Genomic DNA, 26,319 nt, shown 5'->3' on the forward strand with positions numbered 1-26,319 from the left:
GTGAGGCGTGGATGACCGAAAATAAATTTCAACTTGAGTAGCTTGAAGGTGACCCTGTCGAGCTCTAGCAAAGAGTAGTTCACGGGGTTTAGTATTACAGACCGTAAACCAGCCCTGATACTTTGCTAGGACTGTTGAGGGCTGGAAGCAGATCCTCCTTTTAACAAAACAAGGCTACAAAAGCAGCGTATTTCTACAAATCAACCTATGGACGAAAGTACTTTCAAAACGTCCTTTCGGGAATGCTCCGGGACTACGTTAATTTCTTGTTTTACGGTGGCATTCCAAACGTGGCTCTCCACTGCTTGAATGGCGCAGTACTGCCGTTGAAGTACTGTGCCTCATGATTTATTGCCTCATGCGTTATTTTCAGTTGGCAAGAATTTGAATGTTTTTGCTGATTTGAGCTCCACCATTTAAAAAGCAGACCACTGCGGCTGTTAGCTTGTACAATATTTACGAAAGCATCAAACCAGGAAGCATTCCCAGTAGCTTCGTTGAAACCAGCTCTTATAAGAACTGTGGCAACTTACCACGGTGCTTATATCACCACATCTTGAATGTATGTGGCTCTAAATGTCACAGACGTCACGACAGATCAAACTCCTAAAAATTATACCACACATATGTCGACAGTTTAGAATTACAAATATGTCTACCTGGGTGTGGTCAAGAAGAAAACATTGAGATGATGTGATGAGACTTGAAAGATAGAGCACATTTACTGTATTCTAACCCGTGCATTTACGCTAGAAAACTGATTTACTCTAACACAATTGGCAGCTGATCTAATGGTAGGCGTTGACCCGGGAATGTGCATGACGGCTCGCGAGTCTGCTTTGCCGCAACGTACGCCCCACACGCGGGCTCAATGCTTGCATGGCATTTGAAACAATTTGATGAAGAGCCAAGCGAAACCTGGACACGCGAATGTCCTTATGGACACCGTTTTCTCGTGTCCGTGTTTAGTTTCGCGCTGCAAGAAATTATTTCAAATGCATAATCAGCAAGTCCGCACTGAAAATCTTATTGGCTTACATGGCGTTCCCTAGTGTCATGCGTAGAGACAAGCACCACGTATACCACAAGCTCCTACAGTTAAAGCAAGGGCCAGCGATGCACAAAACGTTTCGCCGACCATTGACACCAGCGACGCAGCCCACTGGGTCGAGGGTGAAACAACAGCACAGAACACAGCACGGAACAACACCATGGAAAACTGTCCACCATCCCGAGGAGGTCGAGACGCGAGGTCATTTTCAGACGCTACCACTAGAGGGCTACACGAAACAGCGGCAACAACGTGATGCAGCGGCAGCTCTCAGGCTGCAGACTGGCGCTTACATCGCAGTGCATAGATGCCTACAGCTGTGTCAGGGCACGTTTAACGTAGCTGCAGGAGTGATGGCATTTCACAATATGTCCCTCAGACTACACGGTCGACGCCGTTAATTTCCATCGAGAGCATTGACGATGTACGACTCCATCAGTTTGTTGCTACTTATGAGCGACACATTCTACTACGTTCTACACAAGCTAGAGCCGCAATTTCTTCACATCGTTTCCGCAGTTCACTTATGGGAATGAAGGCGTCAGGGTCAGAAGAAATATGTTGGATCGGGATTCATTGCATACATATGCAGCACCGCGTTACGTTGTAGGAAGTTCTCTGTTCATCTTCTCCTGGTATAACCTAAAGACGTTTGATAAAAGCTAGCATGTGGTACTCCGTCACTCTCAAAGACACTGCAAGGACGAGAAAGGGGCTTTTTTTTAGGCAATTTATGCTTGCGGACGCCGGGTAGTAGCATATCTCCTGCTTTTAAGGGTGAGCCACAACGCAAGTGCTTTCGCGCGTCTAAGTATGAATTTAATGTGCAGTAGGCAGATTCGCACATGCAATGTCCTGTGGTTAAAGCGTTTCTTGGGTTATATTTTAACTTCGCATCCGAGGCGTAAAACGGGAAGCACGCTTAGGTAGGACACACCTTGAATGCGACATTTCAACATGAAATGCACTAAACCATATATGATTTGGATTGCATAAGCTCCTGTGAATCACCTCTGTCGCGAAACTTGCCAAAAATTCGAAGAAAAAAAATTACAGCAAAAAAAAAAAAACAAGCGTCGTTCACTGTAAATACACTGACTGCTGTCTTCAGAGACCATAGTTAAAGCAAGAAAGAACAAAATGGAGGAGTAGCTTTGATTCTCAGTACGCACGCATATTGGTGCCTCTCTCACTGCGTTTAACGCGCACTAACATGAGTGACTTTCCAAGGTTAAATTGAGTATGTCCTGGTGTTTCTGTGTACCTTTTTCATGTCGCCGTTGTTTGATGTAAGAAAAAAGTGTCACGTATAACCGTATATATAGGCAGCAACCAGGGATGTGAACACATTGGTAAATGGAACTCATATCTAGAAATAAAGGGCCCAAGTCTTAGGAAACATTTTGAAATAACAGAGAGCTACTTGCTGAAGGAGTGTGACGACTTGTGCGCAATACTTGCACGTACTATGTGCATTAGAATCACGAATAAATTGCTCATTCTATTTCGCAAAAGCTTTTAGAGATCAGGACTGGTCTTTAACTGATAGTGGATGAACAATTATGCTATGACAATGGAATTAATAAAACGCCCCATCTTAGAGCTTTTTCGTGGTGATGCAGGAGTTACTTAATTTTTGAGTTTACGAAGTTGTGGCATCCATGGATTCTGCTTTTAATAGGAAAAGATGTTACATCTTGAAATTTCATCCTGCAAGGACAAATCAGACGTAGAATGTTCTTGCGCACGATTTGACGGCTTGATAAGTACGCGTAGAGTACCAAATAAGGGCTGCATTTTAAAAACGGCTGCATTTTAAAGCTGCTATAGCAGAATAAACAAGGTTATGTCGATGATGCTTAAAACCAGTCACATGTAGCGATTTTTTACCTAGCCCTCCAACCTTTTCACTTTACTGATAAATGCCCTGCAACTTTTTTTTGGAGGCAGCATTCTAAAAGGTACCCAGTGTGTGATAAAGTATTCTTTCCGTACTGCGACACTGAATGATGCCGTAATTATACAGCAGCGCAGTAATGCGAACAAGGAAGACACCAACTGAACGAAAAGAGAATCATGTGAAGAAAATCAGACAGGCCTCATGGTTGTGGAGGTTCAGCTTTTTAACAACTTCGAATGTTTGCCCATTGTGAGTTTGCAGCTTTCGCTTGCTAGAGCTGAACATTCCACCGAAAACTATGCACTAGTGTCGTGCTCTTGGGCATAAAATCTGATGAAAAGAAATGAATCCTAACTTTTCACTGCTCTTGATGTATCCCAATCAGGGTGCGAGGCGGCCTGTGTGCACCGAGGAAGTTGGAACCTCGTTGTGCGTAACAGTGACTTTGTAAGCTCAGACTGGGCGGTTTCGTGACTCGATGATTTTTTTCCCTTTTACGGAATAGCGTCCGTCAAATGCGTAAGACGGTGGGCGGGAAATACGCACGACTTTCACGCGCACTCCTCTGCTCTATTCACGCATGATGTTCTGGGCAAGTTGAACACGTAATGGCGACCACAGCTCTTCAACCATGCCAGCGGTGATAACTCTGTGACCGCGTGTGTCGCACTCCGGGAAGAGGAAGGGGTGAGCGACTTGGCGGCATGCTCACTGTTATGTTAACTATTGCGCAGAGGTCAACTACAACAGCCCATACTTGAAGATAAGCTTCATAATAACAAACGGCATGGACACATGATACTAGAGAGACAGACTGGGTTTTGCGCTGGCTAACATGAGCTTTTATTCATGTGTACAAAATATATTCGCTTCCTTGAAAATGAAAAAAAAAAACAAGTTTGCTTTATTTTCTTCTTTTTGCCCTTTCCAAGAAAGTTTATATATTTGTTCACACGAAATGAACGGTTATGTTGTTAGCGAGCGCAAAGTTTTCTCTTTCGAAAACAGTGTGGCCGTGCTGTTTCTCATGATGAAGCCATGCCAACAAGCTCGGGTTCAAGCCCTCGCGAACAAAATACGTGGAAAACAATAAAAGAAGATAGGAGACAGCCCTAATCTTTGACTTCGCTGTCTGGTAGCCGAGCCTCTCACGTCGGCGTTCACGTGTATATTGAAATTAAACATGTCTTTCGTAGCACAGTTTAAGCGAATGTCAGAGGCTACGTATAAAGAAGCGCGTACTTGAGATCAGCACCGGCACATTTGGCAGCAGTACCAGCTTTTCATAAGTAAACCACTTGCTCTATCAATGAACTCATTTAATTAGTTTTCATTATTGATACGGATCCTGCATTAGTTTTTACTTTATATAAACGTATGCTTCAATAGAATATCTATCCAATCCAATGAAGTTGGACCAGAACCATTAATTTCGTACAAGTTATACTTCTATAAATTAAATTTTATTAATGTTTAAAAAGCGGGCAGTAAGCGCTCGACCGGATGTACTTGAGAAAAAAAAACTCGTTGCTCGTTCCGTTAAAAAGTGTTCGGAGATGACCAAATTAAATAAGGCTCTTAGATATCACAGAAATTATGCAGAAATCATTTTGAAAGGTCCTTGATGACGATATAGTTTTTATGCTAGCAAGGTGACGTGCTAAGTCTGATAACGTCAAGCTAGCAAAGTATTCAAGGATCCCAAAATGGAGATTCAAAAAGGGTATGGTTGAAGAACTCGGCAAGTTTCGCAATGTGTTCCACGCTCCTCTACATTCCCCGCAGTCTTGTAGGCGTGGCACGGAAAATCAAAACGTTTTTCTTCCACCTCCTAACGTTGTCCGTAAAGCGAAAAAAAGTTTTCCACAAAACACTCCCCCCCCCCCCCCCTTGCAATGACCAGCCGCCACGTGAAGCAGCAAATATGAAGTGCCGTGAGCATTTGTCGATGGTGTTGCGTATGTGGGAGGCGCCTTCCTGAGTGTCAAAGTGCGGTAACAACATCACAGATCGGTGCCTTGCGGTACTGTGTTCCCGGCTCGAGGACCGGCTGTACCGACGACGTCAGGTTGATGGCAGCGTCTGAGACGTCGGCGCTGGCCCCTCTTGGGCAGTTGGTTTTGCTGGCCGCGTCATCAGCGTTCGGTCAGGTGCAGTCTTCTTGCGCCTCTCGAAGCGTGGCACAAATTTCCGTGAACGAGGGTCGGTCATCAGGCCTGCAAGAAAGCGTGGAGTGCATTGAGATCGTAGTTTTAAAAGCGGAGCTCGTTAGACATGAGGTAAAACTCTGCCGATTGACAAAGAGCTCTTCACGCCGTCACCCACCAATAACCTAGCCATAACCAGCTGCGCACACGTCGGGTTTACCCTCCCTTAGCCGTGCAAACACCCAGGAGCAGGCAACGCCAAGCTACGCCTACCAAACAGAGACAGTTCGCCGCCACGCGTAGCTTGCCCAGCGTGGAGCGAGCCGACTACGAGCGACAAAAGGCTCGCGCTTCTATGGACAGCGAGTTATGCAAGCTAGTTTCTGGCCGCTGTAGTATCGACATTCTTGCATGGTCGCGTTCGACAGCTTTCGTACTGTCAGTCTTTGGTTGCTTTACACGAATGGCATCAACTTCTTGATTCCGAAATGCTCTTGAAACACGCTTGCTTCTCAATAAGTTTGAGGTGGGAAGGAGGAATAAGAGATTAATTACGGTTTTAATAAACGTACGAATGTTTTTTTTGCTGAAAAGTTGTTACGAAGTGGAACACAAACACTGGGCAACACAAAGGCACATAGTGCGACGCCATAAGTCCATGCTGTTTTCTACAAAAATTCGTTTACGCAACACTAATATTGACTAAGCACAAGTATTTCCTCAATTAAAAGCCGCACAAATATAAAAGTTCATTAAACGTTGTGATCAGCGTTTATGAGACACTTGAAAATTGTATTTTTAGAGCCGCGCTGTAAGTGTAACAATTTGGTTTTCACAAAAAGGCCCAGCCAAAGCTAACGTATGACAATTTCGTAGCCAAGCATACTGGCTTAATTTAATTAGGATCAATTTTTCTAAACATCTCTAAATATACTATAGTAGTAATGTGCCTCATAAATCCAGATTCGACAATTAATCAAGTTACCTTATGCGGGCCAACCATGAATCCATTATTTTTTCGTTTTTAGCCCCCGTAATACTCAGCAGATGTACACAGGCCATCGAGATTATTCAGATACATGCGTCCCTAAACTATTTTTAAAGAATGTTGAATATTATCCGCTTCCCTTTGCAAGATGAAAAAGTGTGTCTAAATAAGCTTTATAATCCTAAAGCTTTAAATATTGATTTGTGAGTTTTTATTCTTCATTTACCATCGTAAAATATGCTCCTTGTTCTTTTATTTGTCTTGTTCGTTATCTGCGAGATTGTACAACGATATTGTTTTGCTGCTGAATGCACTCAGGGTATACGTTAGAGTATTGCGGTGACCATCATTTTGGTCTGCGGCTAACTGAGAACTTCGTTGTCTGAAATAATGAGATGAATTTAATCCATTGCGACAGCATCTCTACTGATTAACGTATAGAGTTATAGACTTCCGAAAAACAGTCACAGGTTAAAGGAGCACGGTGACGTGGTTTTGAGGCACTTGAAGAGGGAGAGAGAGAGAAAGAATTTATTTACAGAAAGGTAGAGAGGTCAGCCTGAGCTATAGTTTGCTCTGGCCTGCTACTCTACACTGGGGAAGGGTGACTGGGGAGTGAAAGAGTGATGAATGACGATGGTAAGGCAGAGAGATGATACGTTCTTATTAGGCTTGGTAACTCTTCAGACGTGCATCCAGTCCAGTGGCTTCTAAGAAAGCGATGACGGCACGTATAACCACTTGTGTGCTGCTGGCGTCAGGCCAAGGACCTAACACAACCTCATCGGTTAATGGTCGGCTAATGTATCGGCCAATCGAAGATATCAGTTGCTGACGTTCGCTTGCATATGCTGGACAGTCGCAAAATATATGTTCGAGCATTTCCGGCAACCGACAGTGACCACAATTGGGACTTGTGTCATTACAGCCAATCAAGTGGGTGTAACGTCTCGTGTAAGCCACACCGAGGCGAATGTGGCGGATAATGCATGAGATGCTTCGCTTTAACTTGAAGAGGGATATTTGCATCCACAGCGTGCATTGTAAACGCTTTCTGCACACTGAAGCCAGACAACACGCTAAAAAATATTTTACTCTCATTCTGATTTTTGACAAGCATCTGGAAACCAGCCTCACCAGCAATCTACATTATCCCGTGAAGTCAACACTGGGTTTGCGACAGTGGCGCTCCATATGCTTAAATCACAGAAAACGCTGTCGGAGTCTGTGGACAATCGTTAACTCGTCATTGTTTACGTGAACAACGTGCAACTGACCAGGAACTGACAGCATTGGCTAGTATGCTCCGGGTTGCAGTCTTCCCGTGGCGTCAGACTTGTGCTGATTCGTCACAGTGAAGTCACCTTGTAGATATCGAAAACGAAATTGTTTTTTTAAGGCAGTGGTATAAAAATATATTTATTGCATCGCCAAGCCCTCCTACAGCCTTTTCTATGTTCTCAACACGCGTGTTTTTATTTAGTGAACCAACGCGATAATATTTGAAATTCGTGTCAGCATTTCTTGAAGTCTTGCTTTAAAAATGATAGCGCTAATCTTTTTGTGGATTATCAACAGGAACGTATACTTTTTTCAGGTGTTGCATGATCCCTAATGAACTATCGTGCATTGTACATCTACTTAACATAACCTAAGCATCTTAAAGGGGCTCTGCAACACTTTTTGAGCATGGTCAGAAAATGCTGCCGGCATGTAGTAGAAGCTACCGAGAACACGTGATCTAAATCTTATAGCGCAGCACACGGCCTGGAGTTCACAATAAATGATCAAGCTGAAAATTGCTTTCCTTTCTCTCGAGAAATGATAGAAGGCACTCAAAAATCACACATAGAAGACCATCCATCAGCCATTGGCTGATTTGAGCATGGCTCGCTCGGTCGATACATGGATTGCCGCGGGAAGCTGCGACTTGTCCACGCGTGCGCGCGCGATTACAAGGCAAAAGCTGCTTATCCAAAGGAAAAAAAAAAGAAAAGTGCTTAAGGTCAGGAGGCACGCATGACTTATTTACTTTGCCCTACCATCCCTCCCTGCTTAGTTTCCAACTCTTTCATCAAGACGAAAGAAGAGAGAAAGCGACTGCAGTGTGCTAATATTCTTTGAAACTCGGCTCGTAGTGGACGGATTCTTAAAATTTTGATGGCACTGAATTCGTAGGGCAATGAGTTATTTTAGTGAATTCATTCCATGGGTACTTTAAAAAGTGTTCGATGGCCCCTTTAAGGCTTAACACGCCACTCTGAATATGCGCTCTTCTGTCAGAAAAATGTGTGTTAGCAGCTTGTACTGTTTTACCGCTACATCAGTGATTGATGATTGATTGATATGTATGGTTTAACGTCCCCAAACCTTCATATGATTATGATAGAAGCTGTAGCGAAAGGCTGCGGAAATTTCGACCACCGGGGGTTCTTTAACGTGCACTCAACTCTGAGCACACGGGCCTACAGCATCTTCGCCTCCACCGAAAATGCTGCCGGGATTCGATCCCGCGACCTGCGGGGAAGCAGCCGAGTACCTAAGCCACTAGACTACCACGGCGGGGCGACATTAGTGATGAGCGTACGTATCGTTAATACCAGTGAATGTTGTATCGTGGCCAAATGGTAGAGACAAGACCAGTTCGTGAGGTCAGTTCGCGGTAAAGCGCTCATGAAACATCTCTAAAGCTTGGCGAAATAAGACTTTTTTGTGGAAATTCAAGACTGCTGTGAACAGCTCAGCCAGATATTCCCATCGCGCGTGACAAGGAGAGTTTGAAAGGAAACGGGCCCACTGTCATTTTCTTAAGCGTTTTCCTTTCATACAAATGTTTCTGCTCACTTTCTGTAGAGCTGCCGGCGCCTGCCGTTTGACGCCAAACGAGAGATGGCATGTCATAAGCTGACAGTTGACATAAATAAAGAGCTGCATTCGAAAAAAATGCTCTTCTTGCCAGCCTGACACCATAGTTTATCAACATTAAAGAGCATCTTGGGTATTCATATAGAAATGGACTGAACACACTAGGGACCGTAGACTAACAAATACTGTTTGTTTACGATCAATGTCTGTATTGCTTTCAGTCATTCCCTGTATGATAACAAGTACGATGATATAAGACGTAACATGAGCTAGCCCCAGTAGCTGCTCTTATTGCAGTGTACCCACTCGCATAAGCGTGCGCAAGGTACACTTTCAGGCGGACGGGGTAGGGGGGGGGGGAGTTTTCGCAGTGCTGCCCTCCCGATTATCATGTCAATGTATGGGGCTGACCTAGGACCCCTGAAACACTGCGCACATAAGCAAATACGAAAAGTCGGGCAGGTCTACACTAGTCTTGCTGAAAGTGAGGTAGTAGTGGAGCTGGCGAAGTTCCCCTCCTTCTTACTTCCATATTTTGTTCCCTCTATCTCTAAAACTTTCTCTATCTTGGTCCTTCTAACTTTCTTCCATTACTTCGCGTCTATCTTTTTATTTCTTGCTGGCTCTTTCAATGTCTTTCTTTTGCTCTTTATATCTTTCTCTCTTTCGTGTATTCTTTTTTTGTGCCGTTAGTTATTTATGTTTCACTCTCTCTCTGTGTCATATATTTTACTCTCTACTTTGCTCCTTTCCCTCACCTTAACATTTGTCCTCCTCTATAGCGCTTCTTTATTGCATTTACCAGCTATTTGTCTTCACCACTTCATTAGGTTATCGCATCGGTATGGCTGACTCCCCCAACTGTGATAACTGCCATATTGTAAAAACTCGACCATGCCCTGTGCCAGTGTCCAGACTTTGAAGAAGACCGCCAGGCTCTCCAGTGTGCCTTAAGGCGGCTGGATGATGAACCCTTTACTTTGGAGATCTTGGGTGCGTGGCCTTCAAGTACTTCAGCCCAGAAAGCCACACGAGTCTTTCTACAATTCTTGAGGGCAACATCTCTGTGCGACCGCCTGTGAAACCTGAACTGTGTATACAATGTGCATGTTGCGCGAAATGTGTATCTCCTCTCTTTTTTTCTCCTTCATTCGCCTTTCCCCGTAGCGGGTAGCAAGCTGCGCTTAGTCTAGGTAACCTCCCTACCATTCTGACATTTTTTCTTCTCTTTATTGTGCTCTGCTAGCCGCTCTATTCTGAATGGTGTGTAAGGAGGTTCACATCATGCCTCACGAAGAAAGTTTAAGGGCAAAGCTCCTAAAGCTGTGGGTCTGTCCCTCATAACTCGTTCGTGACCACTTGTTCTATGACTCACTCAGAATGTGACGACGAATGGTCGGACGTATAGACGGACCGACGGACAGAAAGACACACAGACAGGCAGGCAAGAAGGTGAACGAACGCACAGACAAAAAGACAGGCAGGTGAACGAACGGACAGACAGACAGACAGACAGACAGGCGGAGAGACGAATGCATGGACGGACGGAATGATGGGACAAACGGACCGACAGACGAACGTACAGAAGATTCACGGTTTACCGATAAAACCCTCCGAAGCTTCATTCTACTCATCATCATTCACTCCGTGTATATGTGATTTTTTTTTCTTCTAGAATTCCTTCCTTGCTGTATACGATTAAGTCGACAAAAGAGTACAAGGAGGGCACGTGCTGGTTCATGATGTTTTTTTTTTGGTAACCCCGCACAAAGTACGGTGAATTGCAAAAACATCACAGTTTTAAGAGAGGGAATACACACTTTCCGAATTAATAGACGATCAGTGAGTTCGGTAGTGTTTTTTTTTTCAATAACGCACGCAACTAAACCGTATTTCTCACAGCGTTTTCATTGTGCGCTGGACAACCTCTCTCTATAGTAAGGCAGTCAGCGAATTATGGCGTACGCTGCGTCAAATTTGTGTAGTAATAAAACATTGGCAGAAACATCAGTTAGAATCAGTAGCGAAATCTTGAGGTTTATATGGCAGACTCACTTGTACTGCCAACAGGATTGCATCAGTTGGTAAACTCGGTCGGGACAGTCGTGAGGCTGCTCCAGTCGCTTGCCACTTTCCAGCATTGCCAGGATGCTCTGGCCCGCCAGACCCTGTTTGAATAAAAAAAAAAAAACGCCGCTCACGCATTCCGTACAATGCATCAATAAAATCGGCCTTAGCTTTGTGCTTTACCGAGACGCATAAAGTAAGCCACCACATGCTTCTGTTATATTTAAGGCGACAGCTTTGGCTGCCTCATCAGGTTGGAAAAACACCATCATTTGATGGCTTCCCATTATACTGTAATCTTGATGTTGCAGATCACCAAAATTTGGGAAGTCAATGAAACATCACATAGCACGACGCTGCCATTGCAAGACATCGTCGCTTGTCACGGATGCCCTGATCCTGGAGGCAGCGCATAACCACGCGAGGGGTGGGAAGCCTCTGTGCCGAAGGCAATGCAAAACTACGTCAACGGGAGATAGCTATCGGGGCTGGTGGTGGTGTGGGGGGAAGGGGAGGGGGGATGATCTAAATGTACTGAGAAGAAAAAATTGACCCCGTATCTGCATATTAATCTACAAATGTCGCCGAAAGACGATAGTCTTGCGTGTGGAGAGAGCAAACAAAACATATATTTGATGTTATGCGCAAGAAAGTCGGTGAATGGTATTCCGGAGGCGCTGCGTTAGAATGCCTCGAGCGTGCAGCGGAGGCGAACGAGCGCATCAAGTCACGTCACACGTGAGACATGAGCGCTATCTGGCAGTTTTCCTGGAAAACAATACGCGCGGCTTTCAGACGGGCGTGCACGCCCGTCTCAGAGGTGATAAGGTGTAGAACACAAAGCGATGAGTACGTGCCATCACCGTGTCGTCTTAGCAAAGCGCTGGAAGCACTTTCCTTTTCGTGCAAGCTTTGCATGGTTGGCGCAGCGTGATAAAGGCTACGGTTCTTAGAATTATGTATGCCTTGTCTAGTAACAGACGCACATAAAGAATATTTACGTGTTGTTTGGGGCCTCATAGATTCGCAATAATTGCTTTTTAATTGACAATCGCACAAATATGAACACTTAATCATGAGCAACATTGGTGGGTGCTGCGGATGGGGTCAGCCGTTTAGGGTATCGGCTAGTGCCGTTTGTAATATCCGCTACTGTTAGGAGTGTACAAACAGACAAACGTACAGATAGACAGACCAAAATTTTTGCGTCGGAGGTCCCAAAGAAATACTATCGTCTTTAGAGGAAGATGACTGCCTTCTTTTTCAAATGTGCTTTTTCACCTTTCGCATGGGTGCGGCAGGTGACCCGGCATGTGCGTTGTGGCTTGGCAGGTAACGCTAGAACCGGCCCTAAACCATTCGGTGGTATTGTGGGCTCGTGAAGGAGCTGGCCTCTGTTTTTGCGTGCGTTCGAGTAAAAAGGTGATGGCGTTTGTTGTCACGTGATCATGCAAAGAATGAAAACTGTGGAGGCGCTGGTTCAGAATAGTTGATATGCGGGGTGTAACGTCCCAAACCACCATATGATTATGAGAGACGCCGTAGTGGAGGGCTCCTGGAATTTCGACCACTTGGGGTGCACCCAAATCTGAGCACACGGGCCTACAACATTTCCGCCTCCATCGGAAATGCAGCCGCCGAAGCCGGGATTCGATCCCGCGACCTGCGGGTCAGCAGCCGAGTACCTTAGCCACTAGACCACCGCGGCGGGGCGGTTCAGAGTAGTGAACAAGAAGAAATAGCAACATGTGTGGCGTGATCCCTATCCGGATATATGTGGGTGCCGCCACAATGCAAAAAAAATACAAAAGCAGGATATGAAACTTGCAAACAACTTCTCTCCTTTGATAGAAGCGCTGTTGAAAACAACGATAGGCACAGAGGAAAGGAGGGGGGGGGGAGCAGCTCGATTCAGCGGATGTCACTGCGACAAAAGGTGAGTTCCTGCAGGCACGCGTGCAGCAGGCTCCATCCACGGATGAAGGAATTAAAGATAGGAGAGGGCATGCCCAGCCGGCGCGCCACGTGCACAGTGTGGAAGAAATGACATCATGGCGGCCATATTCACTGGGCACAATGGCGGCGTTGTTATGGTTACATGTTGCACAGTGTAGCTGGCCTAGCAGTAGGCGACCGTCGCTGGCGGCGGCATGTGCGCCTCCGCAGGTCTTGTGTAGAGCCGACGTGGACAATATCCGTGTCCTGCGCCACGTTATAGGTGTTCTTCTGACAGTTACTATACTCCTAGCAACGTTTACAAAACCTTTTATCCGCCACGAGGCCTCAACAGTGCCTAGAACGAGCGCATATATCCACGTGTCGTGCGGCGGATGATGCATTCGAAGTGTTCAGCGAAATCACGTAGGGCACCATGACGAAGCGGAACGATGATGAATACTTTGCAGCTCTTTGATGATTGTGCATTGCTGCTGCTTGTGAAAACGGACGAAACTGATGTACCCAGCAAGACGCAATGAGGACCATAGGCCCGTGTACATGGACGCGACGGGGGCGGGCTGAGTTGAGTGGCGGGTTCAGCTTACCTCGACGTGCCCGTGTTTATATGAACTCGCACGGACGAGTTGAGGTGAGCGGTGATCGCAGCGACGCTTTGCGTCGAGGCGAGCCGAAAGCCCGTTTTCCGGTACCGGTTTCCGCTCCTCCAAGCCTGTGCTCTCGCCGCTGTGGGCTGCGGTTGTTTACGCAGTTGTCGTTCCGCTACCGCGATGGCTGTCTTGGTATTTTTTCTCAGTTTGCACCAGCTGTACTTTATGGTTGTGTTGGTGTCTTGGCTAACACTGCACAACGCGATGGCAGCAGTGGTTCTGTTGTGGCACAGCGCTCGCCGCAAGCGTATCCGCAGCCTGACGCACCGTCCCCTGTTCACCCCTGGCTGGTCTTTCCAGGAATTCGCCGTGATTCATGATTTGTAACGCCTTTCATTTATCTACCTGATGCTGTGGAAGATCCTTTGAAGCCCTACACGCGAGTAATTTTTTGCAATAGGCTTGTCGCTAATACGAATTAAGCGGCGCCCTGAACCTCGTTGAAAATTTTAAATTGAAAACAATAAGCAGTATTTAAATGAAAATGACTAAAGACCCTCATCAGTTGTTGGAACAAAGTGTACAGTTCCGCCACAATTAAGTGCACCGTGTTCCTCTTGCCTCATACGCTCACCCTGTTCGGCTAATCTGATTTCTGTGGCTTTTGGACTGAACAGTGAGATCCTTGAACGATGAATTTTTGATCTGAGGGCTTGTAATTTCAATTGGAATGCAATATACATTTTTGAGTAAAATTTCTATCGGCTTACGTAAAAATTTATACAGCCGCATACCATTTTGCCGTAATTTTACACCTCTATTTCTATTGTGCCTCGTTTATGCTCAAAAATTAAAGTAATTTGCTATTTTTTATATTTCCTTGCACTGGAGACACTATGACGATACAGTACCAATGCTCGCAAAGCTATGTAAGAAGCTAGTTTAGGTTTGTGAGAAATGGCATTTTGACTGCTCAAGTGCAGGGTATTGGTCACTGGGGATTTTTGTTAAGCTTCGTCCATCACTGTGTCAGAATATTTTTTTCCATGAAAAATTTCTTTGCCTCAGCAATGGCTGTACTCACAAAGGCAACATGGCAGCTGTAGACAAGCAATTTGTTTGTTTCAGCACTGTTATAGTGTGAACTGTTTAAAGTGGATAATGCCTGCGTACAGTTGGCGTATGCTTGTTTCGAGCTACATGGTTTTTGATTACTTTATATTGCCAATACCCTTACTTTTAATATTTATGAAGTTTTTTGCTATGTAAATGTACTTTCATTGTAGCCATCCTTTCCTTTGTGAATTTTAAACTGCAGTTCCTGAGTGTGTCTAATTGTATTTATTGCTGAAACTTGTAATGTCATTTTTCCCCTGTGGTGCTGTATATTCCCTGGTCCCTTCAAGCTGACGCTATATTTCTATGGCTCCTGTTGTTAGAACTAAAAGTTGACGCTTTTTTCTTTTTAAATGTTGTCTTCCAGTGTGTCAAAGTTGTGATTTCAATTTTGTATGCAAATAAAAAATTTCAAATATAGTTTCGTCTGAATGGTGCAACAAATTTACGCTTTAGGCTATTTCAAGCAAAAAAAAACTTTGAGGCAATTTTCGCCTTCTACGGTTGAGGCTCCAATTTGTGAAACCTTATTTGAATTTCTCAATTTAAGTTTTTTTTGGCTCTCCCACGCTGTTGCCTTTAGGCTTATGTAAAGGTTTCTTGATTTTTGGGAAGTTTCTGATTTAAATAATTTGATTCATGGGTGCACATGGTGCGTGCACGCACATGGTGCGTGGCTCCACGCTCCATGTGGACATCTGTCCACATGGTGCGTGGAGCCCGCGAGGATGTCATCGTGCCTAGCGCGCGCGTACCGGCCGACAGAGAAAGAGCAACGTCAGAGTGATGGGGACAGGGGAAGCGGAGACTGCGACGGGCGGGAGAGGTCACGAGCCGTCAACTCAGCGCGACCGGTTATACATGCCCTTTCTGAGCGCGGCGAGTTCGGTGAACCTACCCCCTGTCTCCGGGTTGACGGGACTCGCCGCGACGACTCTCCGCCCCGACGCGTCCGCTTATACATGGGGAGGGCGAGTCCAGAAAACCTGTTTATTTAGACTCAACTCGCCCTCGTCGGGTCAATGTAAATGGGCCTCATGTGCACATACGTAGTTTCTTGTTCGGTATATGTGTACAGTAACAACGTGCATGTGCGTAATAAAACACCTTTTGTATTCCGCTTGTTATACTCGTCCCCAGCATTGTAATCTACACGTTAGAGCAACCGCGTTCAAGTGCCACTTGAACCGTGCTCAAAGTCACAATGGTCGCAGAATTCTGACGTCGGCGAGTTTCACGCGGAACACAAGCACAGTGGCCGGGTACTGCGTCGGCTACGTGGCGGAATGCACCCACAGAATAACGCGCTCGACTGATCGCGGTGTCTGTACAGTGCATGAATTAGTGGTGTGAAAAACTTTCCGTTGTCAGTGCAGCTATCGTGCGCTGTCTCTTACTTGCTTCGTTGTCGGCGAGCTGTTACTCACTGTTATTACTCGGACAAAATCATTTCGCAGAAAGTGTCGCGCTGGCCCAGGGTGTTGAGCCCCGTTCAGTTAGTTTCAGATCGTCATGACACGCGCGCTGTGCAGTTCACGTGCTTTCCAAGCTGGAGAGGGAAAGTCGCGCCTTATAATGCCAGAACACAGCGAGCCCAGTGCTTGCCGCCATATTCAAAAGCGCGTGGCACCATCTGTTGCAAGCCTGCGAAGCAACACTCGCATTTGCCAGGTGAGCAGACATTCTGCAAATCAAGCGCGAAACTTCACAACTCAAGTCCGGCTGTAAGCATGTTTTGCGCTGTTCTTGTGCTGAAATTTTATGTTGATTTCATGTGAAATGTTGAGAACACCTTCCTAGACAGTACGGAATGTCTGCAGCACGTGAATTGCAGACAACAGAAGCAGCTTCATCAAGTACGTACTATTGCGATCGAAAGAAACGCGAACAGCGGAAAGCGTTGCTTTCGACTCGGTCGAACTGCGGCGTACCTTGGCTGTGACAAGGCAGAATTTGTGTTGTAAGCCGGCGTCAACGTAGTGCTAGAATGTGGTTTCAACTTACGCTCATGCACCGCATGTGTATCAAATACCAGTCCTGCCGGGCACTCGGAACACACACGCGCGGCAAAAGTGGCAGCCAGAACAACATAAATAACGCTGCAGTGATGCCGGCCGAAAGCACGTGTGGATTCGCCTAGTGACAGTCAAGGCACGTCGCAGTTCGACCAAGTCAAAGTCATGCTTTCCGCGCCGTTCACGCATCACGATAGTAGGCCATTGCAGTTGTACTAAACATGCGCGGTGCGTGCATCCACGCGTGAGTCGTAGTACGTATATCCTAATAGTGACATCCGGCCTGCGAAAGAGTACGGCAATAGTTTTGTGCCTCATACTACAGGCATTGTTGGTTATTTCTTCAGTGCGCAAAGGCGCGAGCCCGTGCATGAACACAAAGAAAAAAAGACGAAGAACAACGACAGTGCTCGCCAGGAACGTTATGGGAGTAATTAGTCTGTGCCACAAATATATTCTTTAACCATCAGCTGGCGTGGTTTATTCTACGAGTGGTGCCGATGACCCGTCGGGAGTTCGCGCCAAGAGCCCCCTACTAGAAGACAGCATTTCGGAAAGCAAGCGGAGGATTTTGCCGAACGCGGCCGGTGAAAGATATGCCGGCACCTTCACCTGTGCAATAGAAAGCGAGGCAGGGACTGTGATTCCTAGCAGCCCCACCAACGCAAGTGAACGCCAGTTCCACACTGCAAATCAGAAGGTGAGCAACAAAAATCACTACCGCAAGAGAGACAATGAACCGCCTAAAAGAAAAGCGCTCGTCGCGTCGACAAATGAATACGTGCCTCATCAACGAAGCTAAGAGCGTTTTAGAAAGCGACAATATCGGTTCCGTAGCATCCCTCGTCGAACGACTGGAAGCAAACAACGCGGAATTAGACAAGTTGAATGAGCTGATAGAGAAGTACGTTACCGAGGATGAGTTCGTTGTGGAATCGGAAGTGGTCATGAGGTATCCAGATGCTACCAGAGGAACGCTCAGAGAATTAATTGCTATACAGGCGTAACTGCAACCTAATCAGTCTCCGTCCCTCTCCGCGCCACCGATAACAACGCCTATCGTTCAGCAGCGGAGCGAAACACGTGCCAAACGATCTATAGGGCTACCAGCGCTTCAGTTGCAAGCATTCTCTGGAGAAATTTGCAAGTGGCCTGGATTCTGGGAACAATTTAAGGCATCGGTTCACCAGAATGAAGGGCTCACGAAGGGCGAGAAGTTTCATTACTTAAGAAATCTACTGAGTGGTGTAGCGGCCACCACGATTGAAGGCTTTCAAGCGACTGAAGAGTGTTATGATGATGCCATTGACATCCTCAAAAGCCGTTTTGGGGACCAGCGTCTCATCGTGCAGGAGCACCTGTGACGCTTACGAGAACTACCGCACGTCACGCGCTCCAATGACGTGCAGTGGTTAAGAACCTTGTACGATTTCGTCCAGTGTCACATACGTGAACTGAAAGGCCTCATTGTTAGTTCTTCTACTTACGCCACTATGATGACCGACATATTACTCATAGCGTTGCCGACAGATATCGTTGTTGAATACCTCCGGTATATGGCCAGGAGTACAACATCTTGTAGCGAGGCACGTGAAAGCAGCCGGGTCATTTGCGCAGATGATGACTTGCAAGATCTATTCAAGTACCTTCAAGTAGAAGTAGAAAGTCGTGAGCGAAGCAGAAGCAATGAAAGTATAGAAAAGATACACGCCTGACATGGAGTGAAAAATGCTTCCTCGTTTTAACCACCGACCGCAGCAGTTCTATGCACGTCCTCGAAGATAGATAACAAGGTTTGCATCTTTTGCAGTTCATCGAACCACGTTATTGAAGAGTGTACCGGCATTATAAGCAGGGAGGCAAAGCTGAAGAAGCTCACGACCAAAAAGCGCTGCTTTCGTTGCACCATAAAAGGTAACCGCACCAATACCTGCCACCAAAAATACAATGCGGAAAATGCAAAGGAAGACATGTCTCTTTAATGTGTGACCCGACATGGAAGCCCAAGAAGGCTAATATTACAAGCAACCCAAGTACTGTCACAACGAACAGCCTTCATACAAGTTCCAACACAAGTATAGGCACAGGAGTTTTGCTGCAAACCTTTCGATTGTGTGTTATAGGGCACACCAAGTGCGCCTACATCCGTGGCATAGCACACAGTGGCAGCCAACGCACATTTATATGTGAAGATGTTTCGAGGACTCTCGCGTTTAAAGAGCTAGGTGAAATTAGCCTGAGTCTCAACATCTTTGGACAGACAGGATCCCTTTCAAGGTTGCACCGCGTCTTAGAACTTCGTCGGCATAGCCAGTACGACAATCTGGAGCACTTCATCCAAACTATAAAAATTCCATTCATTTGCCAGAACGTAGTTCAGGTACCAGTGAACCATGAATTCATAAGGAAGATAGAAGACCGTGGGTGCCCAATTGCTGACAAGCTGTTTTCACCTGCAATGGCCGCTGTACCTGGAGCAGCGGGGGCGCAAAACTTGGCAGCAGCTGGGGCAGCGAAAGCTTGTTCCTCACACGCCTGTGTTCGATTATTTCAGTTGACAACTCAACGGCTGATCATCTTCGGCACATCGCCACATGCTGTGCTGTCCCGCATCGCTGACTGCGTCACACGTTTCGGGAGGCAAGCCCTGACGAAGCAAAAAGCTACCGCCGTGGAGCAACACCAGGGGAACCGTCTTTAAAATCAGTAACAGCGGTGGCCTGCACTTCACTTGGCAGCAGCGGGGGCAGCGAAAGCTTGGTCTTCACACGCCTGTGTTCGATTATTTCAGGTTTGCATTCATTTTTTTACATATCGAAAAAGATTATTCTTTTTGCTGCCTTTCTGCTGCCAAGGTGGTGATACATTTTTTGTGTGAAGTATTGCTGTAGTCATGAGTGAATTGACTAAGTTGCGAAAAGGAATGAGAAAGGAGATGATTGAATTCAAATCGTCAATTGAAAGAGAGCTAAGAAAGGAAATAAGAGACCTGAAAAACAGTGTGAACAACGAAGTTGAGAAAATAAAGAAAGAGAATGCGGATCTTGTGGGGAATAGCAAGTCACTCGGAAGCGCTAATGAGCAGTTGAGAACCGAGTGAGAAGCTTTCAAGAAACAAATGTCTCAAAAAAAGCAGAGGATAACTGCATCTGAGCAATACTCCCGCAAATGTAACCTTGAGATTAAGGGAATACCCAAACTTGCTGAGGAAGATCTTGGAAATACCCTTCACAGGATCGGCGGACTGTTGAATGTGCCTGTAACCAAAGATGATGTTGAAAAATGTCACCGTGTACCAGCAAAGAATGCCAGTTAAATACTGAACATAATAGTCCAATTCCGCAGCCGTTCAAAACGTGATTTGGTGCTGCAGAAAGCAGAGAAGACGCGCATCTCGACACAGGACCTCGGTCACGCCTCTAACACACCTGTGTTCATCAATGAACACTTATGCCCAGTCCTAAAGCAGCTTCTTGGAGCGGCAATAGCTAAAAAGAAAGCAGCGAACTGGAGGTTCGTGTGGACGAATGATGGGCGTATTCTCGCACAAAATGATGAAGGCTCACATGTATTGCACATTCGCGACGCAAGCGACATTAAAAAGGTTGCCTAAAAACACTATCAGGAATTGCGGTGAAACTTCTGTTTCGCCATGGCGGTATCACCTCGTGACGTCAATAATCTTGTAGGAAATCGGTGTAGCGATAGTCTGTGCTGCCTTCATCTAAACATTCGTTCAGCACGAAACAAGGAAGATGATCTAATTTTCTAGATACGTTTTCTTTTTCTTTCGACGTAATAATGAATACGGAAACTTGATATACTTCAGACGACGAGATTTACAAGTGAGATGGTTATAATACTTTCTTTCTTAACCGAACTAAGAAAAAAGGCGGTGGCCTCATGGTTCTAGTGAAAAACTGCACAGACGCTCAAATAATACAACAATTTTCTTATGTCAGTGCTGACATTGAGTGCTTAACTTTGACTACACGTAATTACGTATATGCTGTCATGTACAGACCACCCGATTCATCGGTAAATATACCTATTAGTAGCCTTGAAGAATTATTAAATTATGTAAATGACAACAATTTAAAACTTATTCTTGGCGGTGACCTTAATATCAACATACTGGAGTCGTCTGCTGTCGCAATTACATTCGTGTCTACGGTATAGTCGAGTGGCTAGCCCCGCCGCGGTGGTCTAGTGGCTAAGGTACTCGGCTGCTGACCCCGAAGGTCGCGGGTTCGAATCCCGGCTGCGGCGGCTGCATTTCCGATGGAGGCGGAAATGGTGTAGGCCCGTGTGCTCAGATTCGGGTGCACGTTAAAGAACCCCAGGTGGTCAAAATTTCCGGAGCCCTCCACTACGGCGTCTCTCATAATCATATGGTGGTTTTGGGACGTTAAACCCCACAAATCAATCAATCAATCATCGAGTCAAGTGGCTACGATATAGTAACGGAAACTCCCACACGTATCACACCTACCTCAGAAACGTTAATCGATCTATTTATTACTAACGTAAACAAAGATAATGTAGAGACTGGTGTAATATGTTGTGACATCAGCGACCACTTTACATTCTACTTTGTTACGAAGAGTGCAATCAAGAAGTTCCAAATATTGCCCACTAGAACAGTTCAAAATATCACACCTCACACTTTAACAGCATTCAGCACAAGCCTTTCCCAAACAGACTGGAGTGCGGTATACCACTCAGAAACTGCAGATTTAGCCAATGAAACATTCATGATTATATTTAAAAAGTCTATTTTAGACACTTTAAAGAAAAAGTTCTACACAAATGCCGTAGAAGTCGCAAACCATGGATCAATTACGAGTGTTTAAGAATGATCGAAAAGAAATCAAAGTTATTCAGAAGGTTTTTTAAAACTAAGGATGCTTCAGACTTAACCGCATTTAATTAATACCGCAATAAGGCGAACGCCTTTATCAAGAAAGAAAAAAGAAATTACTTAAATCAACAATTCCATGCAGACAACTGCAAAGGGAGTGCAGAACTGTGGAAGAAACTTAACGCTTTGCTTCACAGGACACCAATCTCTGCTGGGGTTACCTAAATAAATATAGATGGTCGAGCGGTTACACATTTAGAGCTCGCAGAAAGATTTAATCATTTTCTCACAAACGTTGCACAGCCAATGCAAACAGCGCAGACAGCTATAACTGACGCAATGACAATACAGACAAAGAACATCTTTCTTCGACCAACCGATGATCAAGAAATAGTTTCAATTTTTTCCACGCTAAAACAGAGCAGCGCTCGTGACATAGATGGTATTCAGATTTCCCCGATCAAGCATGCAATCGATATCATAGCTCCCGTGCTCTCTCACATTTATAATTTGTCCCTATCAACAGGCTGTTTCCCAAAAACAAATGCAAACGACCGTTGTCAGCGCGTTATATAAGAAAGGAGACAAGAATGATCTTCCGAACTATCGGCCAATTTCTATATTACTCATATTTTCGAAAGACTTGGAGAAAATTATTTTTAAAAGACTCATGAGTTTTTGTACGAAGTTTAACATATCTCAATCTCAACATTGTTTTATGAAGGGCAGGTCGACTGAGACTGCTTTACTAGCTCAGAAAGAAATAACCCTTAAATCGTTTGAGAGTAAAGAACTTTGCATTGGTGTTTTCATAGATTTTTCTAAGGCTTTCGACCGTCTCTGTCATCATACTTAATTTGAAAAATTAGAAATATATGGTGTTCGCGGCATTCCACTTTCCCTCTTGAAATCTTACTTTAGGTATCGCTTGCAATGTGTAAAATTTAAGGATTCATTTTCTTCTCTGCAGGCAATAACCACAGGGGTTCCGCAAGGTAGCATTCTAGGACCGCTGCTTTTTAAGCTATACATAAATGACATTGTCAAGGTCAGTGACAAACCTAAATACATAATATACGCGGATGACATAATATACGCGGATTACGACGGGACTGCCATGACCACACTTATAAACACTACGTTAGAAAGCTTAAACACATGGAGTGAATCAAATTCATTACTCATTATTGCAACAAAAACAAAAGCGGTAGTTTTTCGTTCGCGGAGACAGATTTCCTTAGACAATAGATTACGTAAAAGTAGCGCGGCTGTTGAAATTGTGGAAACCGTTAAAACATTAGGAGTACTTTTTAATTGCACAATGTCGGGGGATCCTCAGATTGATATTCTAATTACCAACCTATCTAAATGTGTGGGCATACTTGCACGAATGCGTTATTTTCTTCCAGTTTCTGTTAAACTAACACTTTATAACAACTTGTTTTTGTCGCATGTAAATTATTGTCTTTTGGTATGGGCAAGTACGACAGCAACCAGCATAAGTAAAACATACAGACTACAAAAAAAAAATTACGGCATATTCACGGGGTGATTGATGATGAATGGGCGAAGCTCCGGAGGGATTCATCGGTAAACTGTGAATCTTCCGTGTAATTCGCCCAGTCGATCATCATGTAAAGACATGAGAAACGCTGTGTGTGTATATACACAAAACAACTTTTATTTGTTCTTAGACGATGTATGGCTTGCGATGTCCCTTGCCTCGCGCGCTCGCACATCGGGATTCTGTCTGCGAGCGCGCGCTGCTGCCGCCTTGCGCTCTCTCCGCTGTGCAGCCTTATCCATCCGGCGACTCCAAGCGCGCGCCAACAGCGACCGGATTTTATTACAACGCTCCCCCTAGCGTACGTCGCCGCACTAAATCGAACGATTGCCTTCAACCAATTACACGCGCCATATGTGACATCATTCCTATTTTATAAGATCTCGCGTCTTTCATCAACTACAAGTACCGCTTTCTAGTTTATAACATCTTGCATCTTTTCATCATCAGCTACAAGTACCACCATCTAGTAAACACTACAAGAACTAAACGACAGGTGGCTACATACCGGAGACGGTACCGCCATCTAGTGAACACTGCAAGAACTAAACTAGAGGTGGCTACATACAGGGGACGGTACCGCCATCTAGTGAACACTGCAAGAACTAAACTAGAGGTGGCTACATACAGGCTACAGGGGACGCACAGCCCACGCCCTAAGGAACTTCGCCCCTAAAAGCTATCAGGTTTATAGCAAATGTCGACTACTATGCACACACTGATGAACTCTTTCAGCGCTATATTATTGTCCCAATTCTCAAAGTTTACGAGTATTTCCTAGCAATGAGATTTAAGCAATCTCTTTTTCATAACAATCGTGCCTTCTTAGATATCTTTGTACTGGAAACGCATGCTATTCCGTACCCTACTTGTCACCAACAACACTGAAACCTTCCATTTTGTAGAACAAATTTCGGGTGGCAAATGTTCTGTTTTAGTGTTTCTTTGTTATAAATAAATTACTCGAGGCAAAAATAATCCTTGAGAAATGCAGTGCACGTGACATTAGGGAAGTGCTTTTATCGTGAAAATCGAGAAAATGGTAGTCCAGGCATTCATGAAACTGTATATATATATATATATATATATATATATATATATATATATATATATATATATATATATATATATATATATATATATATATATATATATATATATATATATATCCAGCGAGTGTCTTCTGTGAATCCAGTGATGAATAGAAATTGGCTTGAGCGGACAAACGTGCGAAAACTTTTATTGCTCCTACGTTTCGGCCGGGGTCCGGCCTTCGTCAGGGAATACATTGCAAATGTCAACGTGCTGCTTATATACATTGGGGGCCCCCAACACGTGTCTATTTAATATCAAATGTCACATATATGACAGTGGCACACAAATCAACATGCGAAAGAGCACGATGTGATAATGACAAGACTATATCACGAAATGATAACATACGGTGAAGTCGGCAAACCTAACAGCAACCGTATTAGAATCTGGTTTTAAGTCTCACCACGAACGGGAAGCACGCGAATCATTTCTAATCTACAAATTTAAAGCACTGTCATTCGGCATTAACGAAAGCGCAGGAAAGCTCACGTTCCTGGGCGCTTGTCAGCAACGGGATCACTATGTCACGGACAAGGCTAAATTCCCTATCACATGTCTGCAGCTTTCATCAGTTTTCTGCCTGTTACATACAATTCTGTTATATTTCGTTCTCATGAATGCCATGTATCTTTCTTTTACCAACGTTTTTTTTTAATCACCATCGTCACATATTGCTGTTCTCGTTGCTTTACATCTGTTTTTGTTAATTCTTTTAGCGCATTGTTGCTGGTTGTTTACCTATGTTTCTTGTTAGTTCATCGAGTTGTTTTAACGCAATATTGTTAAATGCATTCGTGGTACATTATCACCCTTGTTATGTTGATCCTTTCCGTGAATGTGAAAAACGCCCTTTTTTGCTGCGCAGACTTCACCGTATGTTATCATTTCGTGATATAGTCTTGTCATTATCACATCGTGCTCTTTCGCATGTTGATTTGTGTGCCACTGTCATATATGTGACATTTGATATTAAATAGACACGTGTTGGGGGCCCCCAATGTATATAAGCAGCACGTTGACATTTGCAATGTATTCCCTGACGAAGGCCGGACCCCGGCCGAAACGTAGGAGCAATAAAAGTTTTCGCACGTTTGTCCGCTCAAGCCAGTTTCTATATATATATATATATATATATATATATATATATATTTATATATATATATATATTTATATATACAGATGTGTGTATATGTATCTACATATATGTGTGTATATTTATGTGTATGTGTGTACACGCAATTTTTATGCATAGCATTGTTGTCATATATATAGAGTGTTTTGTATTCTGTCATAATTTGCATTGTACTTTGGAATTTGTGCCGAAAGAAACTACTTACGCATATTAGTATCTGTACATAGCATTACTGTACGTGCATCTTTCGACTTGTACTGCGCCAAACATCTCATGGCCTATGTTCATTGCCTATATGTTCATGGCCTATATTTCTTCACCCATGTCCACGTTGCTTGCCATGTGTTAGGGAGGCTCGAGTTCTCCTCAAGTGACAAAACGTCACTTTTTTCCCGAGCCGGCCCTCATACTTGGGATGAAATAAAATGGAATTGAATTGAAATGAATTGAGTAAGTTTCTTAATTGGAGCGGATCACTAGTGGAAGTTTGTGACTGAAGAGATTCAGCGTTATTCTGCTAACAGCGACTTGGTCCCCTTGGTTCTACCTTTGGATGGATGTTCCAAGGACCACTCTTTTTTAGTACATCCGTCAACTTAGCCAGCCCAGTCAGCGTACTACGTGTGAGCCCTTCGACTGAAACGGCTGACAAAGTTCTACGAAAGTTCTGGGAACTTGAGAGCAGTAGAATCTTACCAGACGATGACAGCGTAGCCAAACGCAATGCACCAGTCCTGGATGAGTTTCAGTGAAGACTCTCATTTGTAGATGGTCGCTATGAGATCAGTCTCCCATGGAAAGACGAAAGCACAAAATTTGACAGTAATCGAGCGGAAGCTTTAAAGAGATTGTTATCGCTCGGAAAGAAAATGAAGCGAAATCGAGACTTCGCAGCGCAATATGCATAGACTATAACCAATTTTATGTAGATGAGACACTCTGAACGGGCGTCCACGGAACCTAATGAAAGTT

General features: G+C 44.6%; 1 protein-coding gene across 2 annotated transcripts in view; it reads right to left on the reverse strand.

Annotated features, from left to right (window-relative positions):
* Positions 1 to 4,833: 4,833 nt before the first annotated feature.
* The window catches only part of LOC119181214 (tyrosine-protein kinase SYK), a 381,065-nt gene continuing 359,579 nt past the window's right edge, over positions 4,834 to 26,319 (reverse strand). For both annotated transcript variants that reach the window (XM_075882940.1, XM_075882939.1), the window contains exons 17-18: positions 11,007 to 11,119; positions 4,834 to 5,167 (exon numbers count right to left, since the gene is read on the reverse strand). In XM_075882940.1, coding sequence (XP_075739055.1) covers positions 5,098 to 5,167; positions 11,007 to 11,119 — 183 coding nt within the window. In that variant the 3' untranslated portion in view covers positions 4,834 to 5,097. The remainder of the gene's footprint in view (positions 5,168 to 11,006; positions 11,120 to 26,319) is intronic.

This window comes from Rhipicephalus microplus, unplaced genomic scaffold, assembly GCF_043290135.1.
Source record: "Rhipicephalus microplus isolate Deutch F79 unplaced genomic scaffold, USDA_Rmic scaffold_14, whole genome shotgun sequence".
In the NCBI taxonomy this organism is placed as follows: domain Eukaryota; kingdom Metazoa; phylum Arthropoda; class Arachnida; order Ixodida; family Ixodidae; genus Rhipicephalus; species Rhipicephalus microplus.